The sequence below is a fragment of the Nicotiana tabacum genome, chromosome 18 (genome assembly GCF_000715075.1).
Source record: "Nicotiana tabacum cultivar K326 chromosome 18, ASM71507v2, whole genome shotgun sequence".
NCBI classification, from domain to species: Eukaryota; Viridiplantae; Streptophyta; class Magnoliopsida; order Solanales; family Solanaceae; genus Nicotiana; species Nicotiana tabacum.
The window spans coordinates 146,299,754-146,317,754 of record NC_134097.1 but is presented as its reverse complement, the minus strand read 5'-3'; the positions used below and the strand labels follow the sequence as shown (position 1 = coordinate 146,317,754).

At 38.2% G+C, this 18,001-nt stretch overlaps 1 protein-coding gene across 1 annotated transcript; it reads left to right on the top strand.

The window, feature by feature from the left end:
• Nucleotides 1-1,063: 1,063 nt before the first annotated feature.
• On the top strand, nt 1,064-17,411 carry LOC107762161 (xanthine dehydrogenase 1). Its single transcript, XM_075237403.1, has 14 exons — nt 1,064-1,332; nt 2,217-2,316; nt 7,283-7,391; nt 7,535-9,043; nt 9,906-10,148; nt 10,226-10,540; nt 11,315-11,554; nt 12,149-12,433; nt 12,576-12,797; nt 13,365-13,526; nt 14,010-14,144; nt 15,769-16,005; nt 16,525-16,698; nt 17,039-17,411. The coding sequence occupies exons 1-14, from the start codon at nt 1,197-1,199 to the stop codon at nt 17,279-17,281; spliced, it is 4,110 nt and encodes a 1,369-aa protein (XP_075093504.1). The 5' UTR covers nt 1,064-1,196; the 3' UTR covers nt 17,282-17,411.
• Nucleotides 17,412-18,001: the final 590 nt, after the last annotated feature.

Here is an 18,001-nt window from a genome sequence, read left to right as displayed (position 1 = left end):
AACCGGTCAACACTCGGTCTCATACAACATGGTAGGCCTAACTACTGCTCTATAAAATTACCTTTCAGTAACGGTGACACTTTCTTGTCACATAGGACTCCCGTCGCTAACCTCCACTTCATCCACCCCACCCCTATACGGTGTGTGACATCCTCGTCGATCTCCCCGGTCCCCTGAATAACTGACCCAAGGTACTTGAAACTACCCCTCTTAGGGATGACTTGAGAGTCGAGCCTCACTTCCACTCCTGCTTCCAAACACATTGCAGAATTAAGATCATAGTGCAGTGTGGAAGGGCCAGCCCTCAGATGTCCAAGTTCAGAAGGAACTCAAGGTCCCAAAGCAAGGCTCATAAGAGGGGGGCAGGAAAGCAGCTAAATTATGTAATTTTTCCTTGTGTTTTTTTATAAATTGTCTTTCTGAATAAGTTCAAAATTCTAGCTCAATTTCTGTTAGAACTTTTACCCTCATTACGTGATGTTTAATACTCATGACTCAAACTAGTGATCGTTTGATTAAGAGGGTGTTTGGCTAAGCTTATAAGCTGGTCAAACTGGCTTATAAGCACTTTTTGGCTTATCTACGCGTTTGGTAAAATTAAAAGTGCTTATAAGTTAAGTGCTTATAAGCCAAAAATAAGTCAAAAGCCATAAGTTGGTCTCCCCCAACTTATCAAATTTCAGCTTATAAGCATTTTAGGTTTGACCAAAATATGTACTATTTTATCCGTAAAATACTTCTTTTTAAAACAAAACTTTTCGTATACCCAGTTCTTCAGCTGCTTATTATTAATTTCAGCACTTTTATCCAAACGCGTAAGTGTTTATTTTTTAAATCAGTTTCAGCACTTAAAAGTGTTGTTAAACACATAATGCTTATCAGCTACTCTAAATCAACCAAGCCAAACGGGCTCGACTTAAGATTAGAAAAATCATAATCATCCTATCACGACCCCTAGGTGTTAATTAAATGTAGTATCGTAGCATAATTGGCTAAGCTCGTTTCTATCTAGTGTACCAACCGACTACGATTCCTATAAAACCCCATGTATCTTACGTGTAATATGTGACTCTTTTTAAATCCTTTTTCCAATTTAATATAAACTATACTTTTTCTCTCTTTTGTCTCCTTCAATCAGCAAAGCTAAACAAATTTTCATTTTCACTGCTGAAGAAAATATATCAAATCTTGGAAAAATGGGTTCATTGATGAATGAGAGTGAAATGGAAAGGATAGGAGATGAGTCAAAGGAAGCAATTTTATACGTTAATGGAGTTCGTCGAGTTTTGCCTGATGGGTTAGCTCATTTGACTCTTCTTGAGTATCTTAGAGGTCAGTTAGTCTTTTGAGCTTTAAGTTTTTAGTATAGTTTCTATAATTTACTTATTTTTTGCAATTCTTGATGAATGTGAACAGTTAATTTTGAGGGGTTCTCTCTTTTTTCTTTTCTTGTCAGAAACTTAGAAAGAAATGAATAATTCAACTTCATAATCAGATTAAGTAGTAGCTATTTAACTCAAAAAAGAAAAAATATTTAATCTTGAGCATAATTTTCTGTATTCTCTCTCTTGCAATTTTGATTGAGTTAGTAGCTCTGCGGAGCTGAGGATGTCAAGTTTAAGTGGATGGATTGAAAGGGAAGAAAATGTGAAATTAATAGGACTTGAGTGTTAATTTTGTTGATTCGCTTTTTGTAGGATCGATGATGATTTGGATGTGTTAGTTTTACTGTACCAGTTTATTTATTGTCATGGTTAGCTGTTGAGGTAAATGAAAAAGAAATGAAGTGTATATAAGTTAGTGGCTTGCTGTCTTAGCAATCAAATGTGTTTGTACTTTCCCTTTAGTAATGCAATCATACCCGTATGGTGTTGAAATTTTGGTATGTCCAGTTTCGAGTTGAGTTGTAGCTTTATGTGGCAATCAATTTTGTTTGTACTTTCCCTTTAGTAATGCAATCGCACCCGTATGGTGTTAAAATTTTGGTGAGTCCAGTTTCGAGTTGCTGCAAAGTTGTAGCGTTATGTAGCTGTTAGATGAGTATGATTTTTGTATTATCTTCAGAACTCAGCCTCTATGTTTTGCCCAATTCTTCAAGAATTTACAGTTCATATTTCCGTTCAGATAATTGATCTGGATTTCTATGCTCTCTCTCTCTCTCTCTTAATTTGTTTTGGTGGTTTCTCTGAAGTTTCTCTTTCTCTTTGGCAATGCAGAGATAGGCTTGACAGGCACCAAGCTAGGCTGTGGTGAAGGTGGGTGTGGGGCGTGCACTGTGATGGTTTCTTATTTTGATCAGAATTTGAAGAAATGTGTGTGAGTCTCTTTCCATCTCTTTATCTATTGAATGTTTTTCTTCTGAACAGTTGCGTGATTACTCTAAGAGCTGAGGAAGTAAATTTTTAGTAGATTTCCTTTCTTCTCAATCGAGGGTATAGTAATGCATTGAAATTCCGATTAACCATGGTTTTGTAATCTGTGTTAGTTTGATAGTTAAATAGTAGTAAATAACCCTAATCCCATATGTATTAGGAGTAGGATATGTATTATATATGTATATAGGGCTCATTGTATCATTGTCAATATTAATCAATAATATTTTCTCCCGTGCATTCTCACATGGTATCAGAGCATTGGTGAGATAATTATCGTTGTGCGTCATTCCAACGACATCCGGGACAGTCACCGTGCCTTTTTTCCGGTGACTTTAAGGCTCTTTTTTTGCGAAATCCCTTCTCCGGTGGGTTTTTTACGAAAAATAACACCACCAGCAGGTGCGGGTTTCTAAGGCGACCAAACCCCAAAAACCACACCGGCAGAACACGTCCACGCGCTCTCACGCGCCTCTAGATCTTCTGACGCCGGCGGCGCGTCAGACCCACGCGCCGGCACGTGAACAGTGTTTCGGTCATCTTTTTGGAAAATTTCTTCAGGACAATCCTATTTTCTAGTAATTCCGATCAGGCCCATATTGTTTTCTTTTTATTCCGAGCACTTTGAGATTTTTCCGGCGTGAACAGTAAGTTTCCAGCGAGAACAGTAATTCCTTGAAAAATTCTGCTTTTTTCCGGCACAATATTATAATGGCATTCGTATCAGAAGCCTTTAACTCACAATCCGTTGGATCTAATGCATTGAATCCAATCCAGATGGTTTCTTTACCGGATTATATTGAGTTCCTTTAGTACAAAGCACGTAAACAGACATCTTCAGGATTAGCCTCCGTTGTTCCAACTTCCAACAAATAGTAGCATGCCTTGTGTCTCCCAATCTTCAACTTCTGAGTCTTGGGTCATTGATTCAGGTGCATCTGATCATATTTCTGGTAACAAATCTCTTTTCACTAGTATTTCATATTCTCAATCTCTTCCAACAGTTACAATGGCTAATGGGTCTCAAGTCATGGCAACTGCAATAGGTCAAGCAAGTCCGCTTCCTTCCTTACCTTTAGACTCAGTTCTTTATGTTCCTGGTAGTCCTTTTAATCTCATAGTCGTTAGTCGCTTAGCCAAATTACTTAAATCTATTGTTTTATTTCTTGATGACCTTGTTTTTATACAAGAACGCAGTACAGGGCGGATCATTGGTACCGGACGTGAATCAGATGGACTTTATTACCTTATCCTTGCAAAATCACATGGACTCGCATCTTGTCTTTCTCCAATAACTTGTCCCGTTACTGATTCACCAGATTTATTACATAAACGGTTAAGACATCCCAGTTTGTCAAAACTTCAGAAAATGGTACCTGGCTTAGCTCACTTGTCCACTCTAGAGTGTGAGTCATGTCAGCTCGGTAAGCATACCCGCTCCCATTTCCCGCGACGTCTTGATAATCAAGCAGAGTCACCTTTTACTTTAGTCCATTCAGATGTTTGGGGTCCTAGTCGGGTCAGTTCTACCTTGGGATTCCGCTACTTTGTCAGTTTCATTTATGATTATTCCAGGTGCACTTGGATATTTCATTGAAAAATCGATCTGAGTTGTTTTCTATTTTTCAGACCTTCCACGCTGAAATTCAAAATCAATTTGGGGTTTCTATCCGCACATTTCGTAGTGATAATGCCCTAGAGTATTTGTCTTCCCCATTACAGCAGCTTATGAACTCCCATGAGATTATTCACCAAACATCTTGTCCGTACACATCCCAACAAAATGGGGTAGCTGAAAGAAAGAATAGACATCTTATTGAAACTGCTCGTACCCTACTCATACAATCTCATGTTCCGCTGCGTTTTTGGGGGGATGCAGTTCTTACATCTTGTTATCTTATTAATCATATGCCATCTTCAGCTATCCAAAATCAAGTTCCATTCTCTGTCCTGTTTCCCCACTTACCTTTGTTCTCTCTTCCACCTCGTGTCTTTGGGAGTACGTGCTTTGTTCATGACCTTACTCCAGGAAAAGATAAGTTAGCTCCTCGTGCTCTTAAGTGCATATTTCTAGGTTACTCGAGAACGCAAAAGGGATATCGATGTTATTCTCCTGACCTTCAGCGATTTCTTATGTCTGCTGATGTTACCTTCTTTGAAACCCAATCATACTTCACAGGTCCAGTTAATCACTTAGATATTTCTGAGGTGCTACCAGCTCCTTCTTTTGGAGATTCAGTCCCTATCTCCCATTCATCTTTCTCTATAGCTCCACCACCTACAGTTCCAGTTGTAGCTCCACCACCTATAGCTCTAGTGCCACCACCAAGTCCAGTTCCACCAACTATAGCTCCAGTGCCACCACCTAGTCCAGTTCAACCTTCTACAACTCCACCACTCCTGACTTATCATCGTCGTCCGTGCCCAGCATCAGGCCCAACTGATTCACGTCCTGCACCTGACCCTGCTAATACTGCGGACTTGTCTCCTCTTAATCAACCGATTGCACTACGAAAAGGTATATGGTTCACACTTAATCTTAATCTTCATTATGTCGGTTTAAGTTACAATTGTCTTTCATCATCCCATTTGCATTTGTGTCATCTTTGTCCTCTGTTTCCATCCCTAAATCTACAGGTGAAGCACTGTCTCATCCCCGATGGCGACATGCTATGATTGATGAGATGTCTGCTTTACATACGAGTGGTACTTGGGAGTTTGTTCCTTCGGGTAAATCGACTGTTGGTTGTCGTTGGATGTATGCAGTCAAAGTTGGTCCAGATGGCCAGGTTGATCGACTTAAGGCTCGTCTTGTTGCCAAAGGATATACTTAGATATTTGGATTCGATTACAGTGATACTCTCTCGTGGCTAAAGTTGCATCAGTCCGCCTTTTTCTATCCATGGATGTTGTTCGCCATTGGCATCTCTATCAGTTGGACATTAAGAATATTTTTCTTCATGTTAACCTTGAGGATGAGGTTTATATGGAGCAACCATCTGGTTTTGTTGCTCGGGGGGAGTCTAGTGGCCTTGTATGTCGGTTGCGCCGGTCCTTCTATGGTCTAAAGAAGTCTCCTCGAGCCTGGTTTAGTAAGTTTAGCACAGTTATTCAGGAGTTTGGCATGACTCGTAGTGAAGCTGATCACTCTGTATTTTATCGACATTCTGCTTCAAATCTCTGTATTTATCTGGTCGTTTATGTTGACGATATTGTTATTACAGGCAATGATCAGGATGGTATTAGTAAGTTGAAGCAACATCTCTTTCAACACTTTCAGACTAAGGATATAGGCAGATTAAAGTATTTTCTGGGTATTGAGGTCGCTCAGTCTAGCTCAGGTATTGTGATCTCACAACAGAAGTATGCCTTAGATATTCTTGAGGAGACAGGAATGACAGGTTGTAGACATGTTGACACTCCGATAGATCCGAATTCTAAACTTCTGCCAGGACAGGGGGAGCCTCTTAGCGATCCTGCAAGATATAGGCGGTTGGTTGGTAAATTAAATTACCTCACAGTGACTAGACCTGACATTTCCTTTCCTGTGAGTGTTGTGAGTCAGTTTATGGATTCTCCCTGTGATAGTCATTGGGATGCAGTTGTTCGCATTCTTCGGTATATAAAATCAGCTCCAGGCAAAGGCTTATTGTTTGAGGATCGAGGCCATGAGCAGATCGTTGGATACTCAGATGCTGATTGGGCAGGATCACCTTCTGATAGACGTTCTACGTCTGGATATTGTGTCTTAATAGGAGGAAATTTGGTGTCTTGGAAGAGCAAGAAACAGAATGTGGTTGCTCGATCTAGTGCAGAAGCAGAATATCGAGCAATGGCTATGGCCACATGTGAGCTAATTTGGATCAAGCAGTTGCTGAAGGAGTTGAAATTTGGTGAGATTAGTCAGATGGGACTTGTGTGTGATGATCAAGTTGTTGTTCATATTGCGTTAAATCCAGTGTTCCATGAGAGAACTAAACACATCGAGATTGACTGTCACTTTGTTAGAGAAAAGATACTCTCGGGAGATATTGCTACAAAATTTGTGAAGTCGAATGATCAGTTTGCTGATATTTTCACCAAGTCCCTCACTGGTCCTCGTATTAGTTATATATGTAACAAGCTCGGTACATATGATTTATATGCACTAGCTTGAGGGGAGTGTTAGTTTGATAGTTAAATAGTAGTAAATAACCCTAATCTCATATGTATTAGGAGTAGGACATGTATTATATATATAGGGCTCATTGTATCATTGTCAATATTAATCAATAATATTTTCTCCCGTGCATTCTCACATAAAGTACATACAGTTTAGCATTCTGTATTCATTCAAGGAGACTAAGCTGTTACAATTTGTGGACCCTTGGCTTCGGCCTCACCTAATACTAGGTTAACCTAGAAGTCAGTATGAAGGTACATGAAAAATGAATAAAATATTCTTGTTTCTCATGATTACTATGCAAGGCTTTGGCTTGTACTTAAACCCCCCTCCAAAAAGAAAACAAACACCACCAAAAACGAGAGGCCGCTTCCAAAACTTGAAATGACCAATTATGTGCAAGATAATATTCTTCATTTTACGATCCATAGAGAATGAGCTTGTTGTAACACTGTTAGTACCTTGGACTGTGATACTATTTCTTAGTCGAAATTCTCTTGGAGAGTGGAATGCGAGTCTTCAGCGAATATCTTTACTTAGAGAGTAAAGAGAAACTAGTGGAGAATATGGATAGTTAGGAGATTAAAGAAAACATAATGGTAATACTATTATTAGCAATAATTTGGTCAACAGGAAGTCCGCTTGATTTGATTGGCCCCGTGTACATCCATTCAATTGAGCTAGTATATGACCATAATAAATTTTCCATAAATCATATCCGGTTTCTCAGTTTATATTTTCTCTGTAGGCACCATGCAATTAATGCATGCTTGGCTCCTCTATATTCTGTGGAAGGGATGCATGTCATCACAGTGGAGGGAATCGGGAACCACAAAGCTGGATTGCATCCAATTCAGGTGTGTTAATTGGCTTCACATTTTTGTTTTTCATCGCATGGTTTTCCAACATAGTTTGTGAATGCAAATATTACCTTTTTATGGATGATGGATGTATGCGATCTTCTTTTTAACTCCTCTGCTTTGTCCATTACATTCTAAAGGAATCATTGGCTTGCACGCATGGCTCACAATGTGGATTCTGCACTCCTGGTTTTGTGATGTCCATGTATGCATTACTACGATCATCTAAAGAACCGCCTTCAGAAGAGCAAATTGAAGAAAGTCTTGCAGGAAATTTATGTCGATGTACTGGTTATAGGCCAATTATTGATGCATTTCGAGTATTCGCAAAAACTAATAATGCTTTATATACCAACACATCTTTACAAAGCATTAGTAGTGGTGAGTTTATCTGTCCTTCAACGGGTAAGCCCTGTTCATGTGGGCCAAAGGCTGGAAGTAGTGAAGAAACTATTGAACAAAATTTGAGCAATGACTGTGGCTGGCGGCCATTTTCTTACAACGAGACTGATGGAACCACCTACACCAGCAGGGAACTTATTTTTCCTCCCGAACTTCTATTAAGGAAATTGACTTATTTAAGTTTGAGCGGATCAAATGGACTAAAGTGGTATAGGCCCTTAAAACTTCGACATCTGTTGGATTTAAAAGCAAGATATCCAGATGCCAGGTTAGTTGTTGGAAATTCAGAGGTGGGAATTGAAGTCAGGCTTAAAAGAATTCACTATCCTATATTAATATCTGTTGCACATGTTCCTGAACTTAACCATATAAGAGTTGAGGATGACGGCTTAGAAATAGGTGCTGCAGTGAAATTGTCACAGCTCGTGGAGGTATTAAAGAAGGTAAAAAACGAGCGTCCTGTGTATGAAACATCATCATGTCGAGCTCTCATTGAGCAGATAAAGTGGTTTGCTGGAACACAAATACGGAACGTTGCATCAGTTGGTGGGAATATCTGCACTGCAAGCCCAATATCAGATTTGAACCCTCTTTGGATGGCAGCAGGAGCAAAGTTTCGAATAATTGACTGCAAAGGAAATGTTAGAACATGTTTGGCTAAGAATTTCTTCCAGGGCTATCGTAAGGTGGATCTCGCAAGTAGTGAAATTTTACTGTCAGTATCATTGCCTTGGAATAAGCCATTCGAGTTTGTGAGAGAGTTTAAGCAATCTCATAGGAGAGATGATGATATTGCCATTGTCAATGCTGGGATGCATGTCTGCCTTGAAAAGAAAGACCAGAAATGGATTGTTTCAGATGCTTTGATTGTCTATGGTGGGGTTGCTCCTCTTTCATTTGCTGCATCGAAAACTAGTGACTTTTTAATCGGGAAAAAATGGAATAAAGAGCTGTTATATGGTGCTTTGAAAATTTTAGGGGATGAAATTGTGCTGAAGGAAGATGCACCTGGCGGGATGGTTGAATTTCGAAAATCATTAACGTTTAGTTTCTTCTTCAAATTTTTCTTGTGGGTTTGTCATCAAATGGATGGACAACCATCGTTTCTTGAGAAAGTTCCAGCTTCGCATGTTTCAGCTGTAGATTCATCTCTTCGACCATCCATTAGTTCAATTCAGGATTTTGAGATCAGGAAGCACGGCACTTCTGTGGGTTCCCCTGAGGTTCATATTTCGTCAAGGCTTCAGGTGACAACATTTATAGCATGAGAATTATGCGTAATTTTTTTTTTGTCTATTCGAGTACTGTTTAGATTTTGGAAGACAATGAATTGAATAAAATTCTATGCGTGTGGACAGATAACAAGAAAAAAGCTGTAAATATTTAAAAGAGTTCTTGATTTCCTAGCATGGCACGAATTCTTACACCATAATAGACATAATGGCTGGGATGACCTTTGTACTATTGAGATTCCTGACCTCTCTATTATTATGCTTCCGCACTCTGATGAAGAACAAGCACACATTCATCTCTTATTGGTTCATAACAAAAGTGAATTTTGGGTTTTTAGGTCCTTGCTGCTGCTCCTCTCCTGTTCTATATATTGGGATTGAATCTGTACTAACAGCATAGGGAACATGGTGTCACTTTTGAACTTTTTTAATAAGATAAATCAGCTTTATCATTCAGAAATTGTGTTTTGGGTAGTGGTGTCACGTTTTACTTTTTTCCTCTTTATTTGTTTTGTGGCACGTTTTACTTTTTCCTCTTTATTTGTTTCGTGGCTTGTGTAGGAGCATATTTCTAGTGATAAACGACGTTTCCCTTTAAGATTCTTGGATCCCAAAAGCAAATGGATTACTTTAACAACATTGGGTCCCTTTATTGCTTCTGCCTTTGCTTTGATATAGCTCTTTCTTCTGAGAAGAAAACTTTTTCTATAATCATGACGTTTGTAGTGTACGAGCTGGGTCTACACATAGGTGTTGGTATTTTTATTATTGTTAAGCTATTTTGAACTGGCATACTGATGAAATAGTTATCCTTTATCAGATCTGTTTGGCCAAAATTGCCACTCATCTTTTGGCTGGATAACTTGACCATTTTCAGGTTTCAGGAGAGGCAGAATATACTGATGATGTGCCAACTCCACCCAATAGTTTACACGCTGCTCTGGTATTGAGTAAAAAACCTCATGCTCATATACTTTCAATAGATGATTTGGGAGCCAGGTCCTCTCCTGGATTTGCGGGTATTTTCTTTGCCAAAGATGTACCTAGTAAGAATATGGTTGGACCAGTTATTACTGATGAGGAACTTTTTGCCACGGTGTTTGTCACTTGTGTGGGGCAGGTATGATGTTATGCTCCGAGATTTTCTTTTCATCTTCTTTTGCAAATGTTAAGTGGATGAATACTATTCTTTTGTAGGTTATTGGAGTGGTTGTAGCTGACACACATGAAAATGCAAAACTTGCTGCTAGAAAGGTTCATGTCGAGTATGAAGATCTACCTGCAGTTTTATCAATAGAGGATGCTATACAGGCTAACAGTTATCATCCTAATACGGCAAGGTGTCTGACAAAAGGAGACGTCGAACAGTGTTTCCAATCTGGACAATGTGACAATATTATAGAAGGAGAAGTTAGGGTAGGTGGTCAGGAACATTTTTATTTGGAGCCTCAAGGGACTTTAATATGGACAGTGGATAGTGGCAACGAGGTGCACATGATCTCATCCACCCAGGTACTTCAACTTAATTCTAGTAATTCTCTCTTAGTTTCTCAAATATATCTAGGTTTATAGGACATTTGTTGTGGTGTTGGGCTCTTTATTTTTTCTCCCCCATAACACCTGTAGTTTGCTGGTTTAGATGTAAGTGTTAATAATCCTTTCAAAAAAGGTGGTAATAAAGGAAAATGCTAGCTATCGGCCATTGAGTTCACAAAGTTTGTCTCCGTAAAGCCTCGATCCTAAGTTAGTTTCAGTTAATAAGTTGCTAATATACCCAAAGAGCAGTAGTTGTTAATGTATGTTAAAAAAACCACCAGAGTACCCTGCATGTGTTTGCCATACTTGGAAGTCTCAGATGACACATATTTGACCATTATATGCATTTTAACATACTTATTCTATGACTACTATTGCTTTTTGACACAAAGTCAAAAATGTTTCAAAAGCTATCTTTAACTAGAAAAGGCATAGTTACCCTACTAAAGTTCTTGATTTTGCTCTACAGACTCTTGCTTTTCAGACTCACATGATATATGAATAATCAACCATAATCATCTTAGTTTGGCATTGTCAGTTTAGATATATTACCTTGACTTCGGTTTTAGATAGTTCCTTAAAGCTGGTTAAGATTTCTTCCAGATCATTATAATGCTGTGAGCCAAGTTTGGTTTGCCATGTGGATTAGGTTAAATCCAGCTTAAAAGGCTGCACAATGTGATTTACTTGTTAGAGAAGGGGGATGTCTTTGCTGCAAATTCAGTGACGGAATCATTGTTTATCTTGCAGGCTCCTCAGAAGCACCAGAAGTATGTTTCTCAGGTTCTTGGTCTTCCAATGTCAAAGGTGGTTTGCAAGACTAAAAGGATAGGTGGTGGATTTGGAGGAAAGGAGACTAGGTCTGCTTTCCTTGCTGCTGTAGCTGCTGTTCCATCATATCTGTTGGATCGTCCAGTGAAACTCATTCTGGATAGGGATATAGACATGATGACAAGTGGGCAGCGACATAGCTTTCTTGGAAAGTACAAGGTGAATAGTTTGTGATCATGTTATACACAGCTAAACTCACCCTAACTGGCGTTTTATGGCACAAAAAAGTTTGTGTAACTCATTCACTTCAGTGGTATTAATTGCTCAAATGTTTGTGCGAAACACATATTTAAATTTGAATTATTGTGACTAGTATCTGGTGAACACCTTTTTGTTATTTGAGTGTGTCAAACCTTTTGGGATGTTTTAAAATAGAAAGTGTATCATATATATTGGAATAGACGAATGTGTATACCAACCAATTTACTGAAAGACATTGTTGGGCTGCATAAACAGGTAAGAGTTAGGATTTTGCGGTGCACAAAATAACAATTGAAAAGAGAATTGATTAGACATTGCTGTTTGTTTTTGTTACATGAGCCCAATCAGAATAATACTTGATAGATACAGATAAGTAAACTATATAAACCTCCTGAAGGGAGGGTGATAGAAAGGGCACGATCTAGTTTTGTTCTTTTTCCTAATATGTCTTTGATAGACGTTGCTTTGCTGTCATTTTCTATTTTGTTTTTTGTTAGCATTTTTTTTTTGGATTTGTGGAGTAACAATTTTAATGTTCTCTATTATTTTTAGGTTGGGTTTACAAATGATGGGAAAGTGCTTGCCTTGGATCTTCGTATCTACAGTAATGCTGGATATTCATTGGATTTATCACTTGCTGTACTTGAACGTGCTATGTTCCATTCGCACAATGTCTATGAAATACCAAATATGAGGGTTAACGGAAATGTCTGCTTCACTAATTTTCCTAGTAATACAGCTTTTAGAGGATTTGGAGGCCCACAGGGTATGCTAATTGCTGAGAATTGGATAGAGAGGATTGCCGTGGAAGTTAACAAAAGCCCAGAAGAAATAAGGGTATGACTTGTGCTTCTGATGATTGTCTTGATATTCTTTCGTCATAAGGGATGCATATCAGCAGCTCCTCCGTTCCATGCTTTCTTTAGTATTGTAGGTTATGATGTATATGAATTGTTTCTCTTTTTCATTTTTCGACCAGGAAATGAATTTTATTGGTGAAGGATCAGTCTTGCATTATGGTCAAAAAGTTGAAGACTGCACCTTGGGACGTCTCTGGAATGAATTGAAATCTTCTTGTGACTTCATTAATGCTCAAAATGAAGTTGAAAATTTCAATCGCCAGAATCGGTGGAAGAAGCGAGGTATTGCCATGGTGCCAACCAAATTTGGGATATCTTTCACTATAAAGTTTATGAACCAGGTGAGTTGCTGTCTTTGTTGTACATCCTAGAGTTGCTAACCAACTCAAGCGGCTGGATATATTTTTAAGCTGTTTCTTTTAGTACCCATGAGCATGATATAACCTGTTGACTGGCTGCTGTAATTGGTTAGGTTCCACTTTCCTTACTAATTCTACCACTTGCATTTTGTGATTTTCTTGATAGAAAATCACAAAATGCACTTTGATTCGCTCATGGAACATTTCATACCCTTAAGTCCCATCTGTTTATTTTCCAACCATTGCACAACTGGATGATTCATACCATTTGCCATAAGTTCCGATTTCCAAGAGTGAGCTGCTTAAATTAAAATTTTGTTTCTGTGCAGAAACTGTTTTTTTCTTCCCTAGGTTAATGGGACCGATGGAGGTGAAATGCACCTGGATAAGATGAGTAGTAGATGAGAATAGTTCCTTAGGGGATATATGTTTCGTTTCTTTGTAAAGAGCACTTTGTTGGTTGTTGAGTGTTTCATATTTTCGTTTCTTATGAAAAAATTAATAATCCCAAAGATCTATCTTGGTTATTCACTGACGGATGAACTACAGGCGGGTGCTCTTGTTCAAGTTTACACTGATGGAACTGTGTTGGTCACTCATGGGGGTGTCGAGATGGGCCAAGGTTTGCATACAAAAGTTGCCCAGATTGCTGCATCTTCCTTTGATATTCCTCTAAGTGCAGTATTCATTTCGGAGACAAGCACTGATAAGGTATGGTTTGACACGAATATCAATATATCATTGCCTGAAGGTTCTAATTTTTTCTTGGTGAATAAACCGAAAGTATACATTGGAATAATGTGGCGTAAATGTTGTTTTATTTCTAAATTAGGGTGCGACGAGGGAAGAGGTAGGCATGTACGAGATGTCAATGAGAGAAAATGAACTAACCAGACGTGAATATCCACTATAAGAAACTTGAAAACATTCTGTATTTTGTTTAGCTTCTCTAGTGTTGAGTTTTACAATTGCTACCTAAATTTTTTGAAGTATATAGTAACTAATTGGAGAAGGCAAAATTGATCTTCCTCAGCCATGCGGTGGTTTTGTTCCTTGGTTTTGGGGGTTGGGGAGGGTGGGGTCTTCTAGCACGTCATGATGTTTCATTCAAGTTCCTTGTGTTGCATGTCAATTTTGTTTTGCAGTTTATGAAAATATAAGTGCGTGTCTCATCTGCTTTTTCACCAATTTTAGGTTCCTAATGCTTCACCAACAGCTGCTTCTGCAAGTTCTGACATGTATGGAGCTGCAGTACTGGATGCATGCGAGCAAATAAAAGCACGAATGGAGCCTATTGCATCCAAGAATAACTTTAGCTCATTTGCAGAGGTATCTCTTCTTGTCCTGTCTTGTAAATAATCTTTTTCTATTTTGTATGTGTTTTATTTCATTCCTCATCTCATTTACTTCCTTGCCTATCATTTGAAATGTGATGGTGACTTATACAAGAACAAGGACAGAATAAGGCATGAGGACGAAATAATAAATATGCACTACTGGTTAATTTCTTTCATTTAGTGGCTTAGTGGGTACAGTAACCGATACTTAATTGAAGAGCAAACATACTAGGCTGTTGTCAAATCAGTTGTGGCTTGTGATCAACTTTATCATATTGTCTGTTTAGTTTCTTTTTCTCCATTTTGCTTGATCTTTGAATGCTTATGAAATACTATTTCTAATCTGACCTCATCTTTCAGATAAGGGAAGGGTATATGCTTATGTCCTGATACACCTTCCTAGTCTCTGACACGAATAGAGTGAACTCCTTATGTGCTAGTCATACTTCTTCAGGGTTAGGAACCAATTGTCCATAAGATGGCTTGGCATTTTATTATTTGAAGGAGATAATTTATCTTTATCACTCTAAAGTATATTAGAGTATTGAAGACCTTAAATTTGTATTACCTTTTGCTTTTACCTAACTACTTGAGTTTGAACAGTCCAAGGAAGCAAAATACATATGCATCTTGATTGAAGATAAGGGATGTAAATGCTTTAGTTAGCTAAGTGAGGAGGTACCAAGTTCTAGGCATTATTAGTCGATGCATATATCCACTATCTCTTCAAGCATAGCCTTGTGTGGGCTAGTCTTTGACCAGGCTTCTTTGGTTAATTCCATATAATTAATTGGGTTCTTAGGTTGCCAAGGAACCAAATGTGAAAACAACAGAATTTTGCAGTGGCCAAAGATGAAGTGTGTTAGATATCCTAGATTGGAAGAGAACGAGACGCTAGATAATAACAGTGCATGGAAAGATATGAGTGCTCGAATACCAAATAGATGTTGACTGCGCAAACTATATTACTTTCAAGTTCATAAATAGCCCAACCTCCTGCATTTAAAGTAAAAGGATCTAATTTTCCACATCTTGTGTCAGTTGAACTAGGGACTAGGCATGCAAAAATTTATGAAGGGGACAAGGGGAGGTACTTAAAAGAACAGATGGAGAAGTGATTTGTTCATCTAAGAGTGCAGATTTTATTTTGTATAAGATGCAGTGAGTGAGTATGGCAACAGACGGAGGACTTAGTGACATGGATATGTAGCAAAAGAGAGTGGTAAAACCGTAAAAAGATACTTTAGGTGAAATGCTATGAGGCTGTTAACTTCAGAAATAATATATTGATGGATCATGACATTCCTAGTAATGAGATTATAGAAAGGCAGGATTAATGAGAGATTTTTTCTGAACTTGACCTTTAAAGAAAGAGCTTTTTCACCTTAATCACCTGCTTTATTCCTTGGCTCAGTAACAAGGCTGACATTATAGCTTTGGTAATTCTGTACATAGTGATCAACACAATATACTTTATTTATCTGTCTTAAATTTTATTTCTGCCTCAAAACTGGACTCTGAGATATTGTACTTTGTCTTTTTCTCCTGATTGTGATGATGATGCTAAAGGAGATTGACCATTAATCCACATGTCTTGTTCTTTGATTTACTATCAGCTTGTCAGTGCATGTTACATGGAGAGAATAGACCTTTCTGCTCATGGGTTCTACATTACACCTGATATTGGTTTTGACTGGAAATCTGGAAAAGGCACTGCATTTAGGTACTTCACCTATGGTGCTGCATTTGCCGAAGTTGAAATTGACACATTGACAGGCGATTTCCATACTAGGAGAGCAGACATTATCCTAGACCTTGGATTCTCTCTCAATCCAGCAATTGATGTTGGACAGGTCATTAATGCTCTCTCCGTACTGTTACTTGTAAATTCTGAACTTTTCATTGCTTAACTGGCCTGCTTATCGACATAATTTGATTTTTATGAATTTTGAAAGGTGACTATTGATTAGTAAATGCTGAAGTATTTGATGATTGAAGGTCTGCAAGTTGTGGCTTTTGTCAGATCTATCTATGTATAGATGATGTTTCCATTTCATTGTTTTGAATAGTAAGCCAGAAATAAGAGTAGAATTGACTTTAATGTGTAGATAATGTTTCCGTTTCATTTTTTGTACTGCACTCAATTGGGAAATTTCCAGATCTTCTCTTTGTTTACTTTTTTCCTAATGTTCATATATTTACAAAGATGACCTGCAAATATTATGTCTAGTGCCATTAGATCCCAGTTGTAGACTTGCAGCTAATTGTCTATATTTGGAAAGAAATAGAACCACTACCTCACTGGATCTTGTATCTTTCAATCTGAAATGGTGCTTGCTAACGTTCGTGCATACTCCTTATACTTGGTGCAGATTGAAGGAGCATTTGTGCAGGGTCTTGGATGGGTAGCATTGGAAGAGCTGAAATGGGGCGATAAAGCACACAAGTGGATTCCACCTGGATGCCTATTCACATGTGGACCTGGAAATTACAAGCTTCCATCTTTGAACGATGTGCCTTTCAAATTTAATGTCTCTCTTCTGAAAGTAAGTTGCACCACCATCTCTTTCTTGACGTTAGGCGTCTAGATTTTCTTATTCAGTGGCTAAAAACTTCTCTGTCATTTTCTTAGTTGTTACTTTTTTTGCCCTTTGTGTTTCACAAGACTTGGTTAAGCCTAATACATCATCGGTGAGCTGATATTCACTGTTTCTTGAAATTGCTTATAATTTAAGTAGATTGTTATTGGTAGTAGCTGCTGTTAATTTTTCTTGAATAATTGTCGCGTTTTCACATAGTATTTCTATTATATTTGGAAGTCGACATGCTTTAGCACAAGCAATCTTGAGTCCGCAGTTGAACAATTTTCTGGGCATTTGTCAACAGGATGCTCCAAACACCAAGGCAATCCATTCATCTAAAGCAGTAGGAGAACCACCTTTCTTTCTTGGCTCAGCTGTCTTATTCGCAATCAAGAACGCCATCAAATCTGCAAGGGCGGAAGCTGGTTACAGTGACTGGTTCCCTCTTGATAATCCAGCCACTCCAGAGCGTATTCGAATGGCTTGCGCTGATGAATTTACAAAGTTATTAGTGGAGTCTGATTTTCGGCCAAAGCTAAGTGTTTGATGGTTGAACTATACTGCCAAGGTGAAAGGCTTGGAGCTTCTTGTATGTCCTCTGTACATTTTCCTGTAACACTATATAGTAACTTGTTAAATTAGAATGTAATTTTGATATATAAGTGGCTTCATTCAAATTCTTGTGCGGCGTGAATCTGAATTTATCGGTCCAATGAATTTCGAATATTGGATAGTTAAAATAGAAAAAGAAGTTCAGATCAATCATTAGAAGCTGTCCCATGCCATCCAACCTAAGTCTTGAAGAAAACAACATAAGAAGAGGGCAAAGCCTATAAGCCTCCTGGGGATAATTGTCAATGCAAATAAACTGGACACAACAAAACGGCTTTTAACACCCCCATAGTTTAGACAGAATATCACATCGGCAAAACACAAGAGGGATGTTGGATATATAAGTTAACAAATTTTAGACCCTAGTGACACGTTTTAATCCCATGAGGACCTAGGCCCAGAATGGCTGTCACATATGATATTAGAGTCACTCTTCGATGGTCGGTCAGAGTTCAACTGAGTTTAGGCAAATTTCGGTTAGGTGGGGCAAACCTAAGTGCTGAGTCTAGACAAGTTTTGCTTAACTAATTTGAAACCTAGACAAATTTAATAAGATATTTGCATAAAGCATGAATATTAATGAAGTGTTTTTCTGAACTTTTAAAGCCGTCCTTGGAAGTTCTTCATAGATATGTAAACAACAAAGAATCAAATT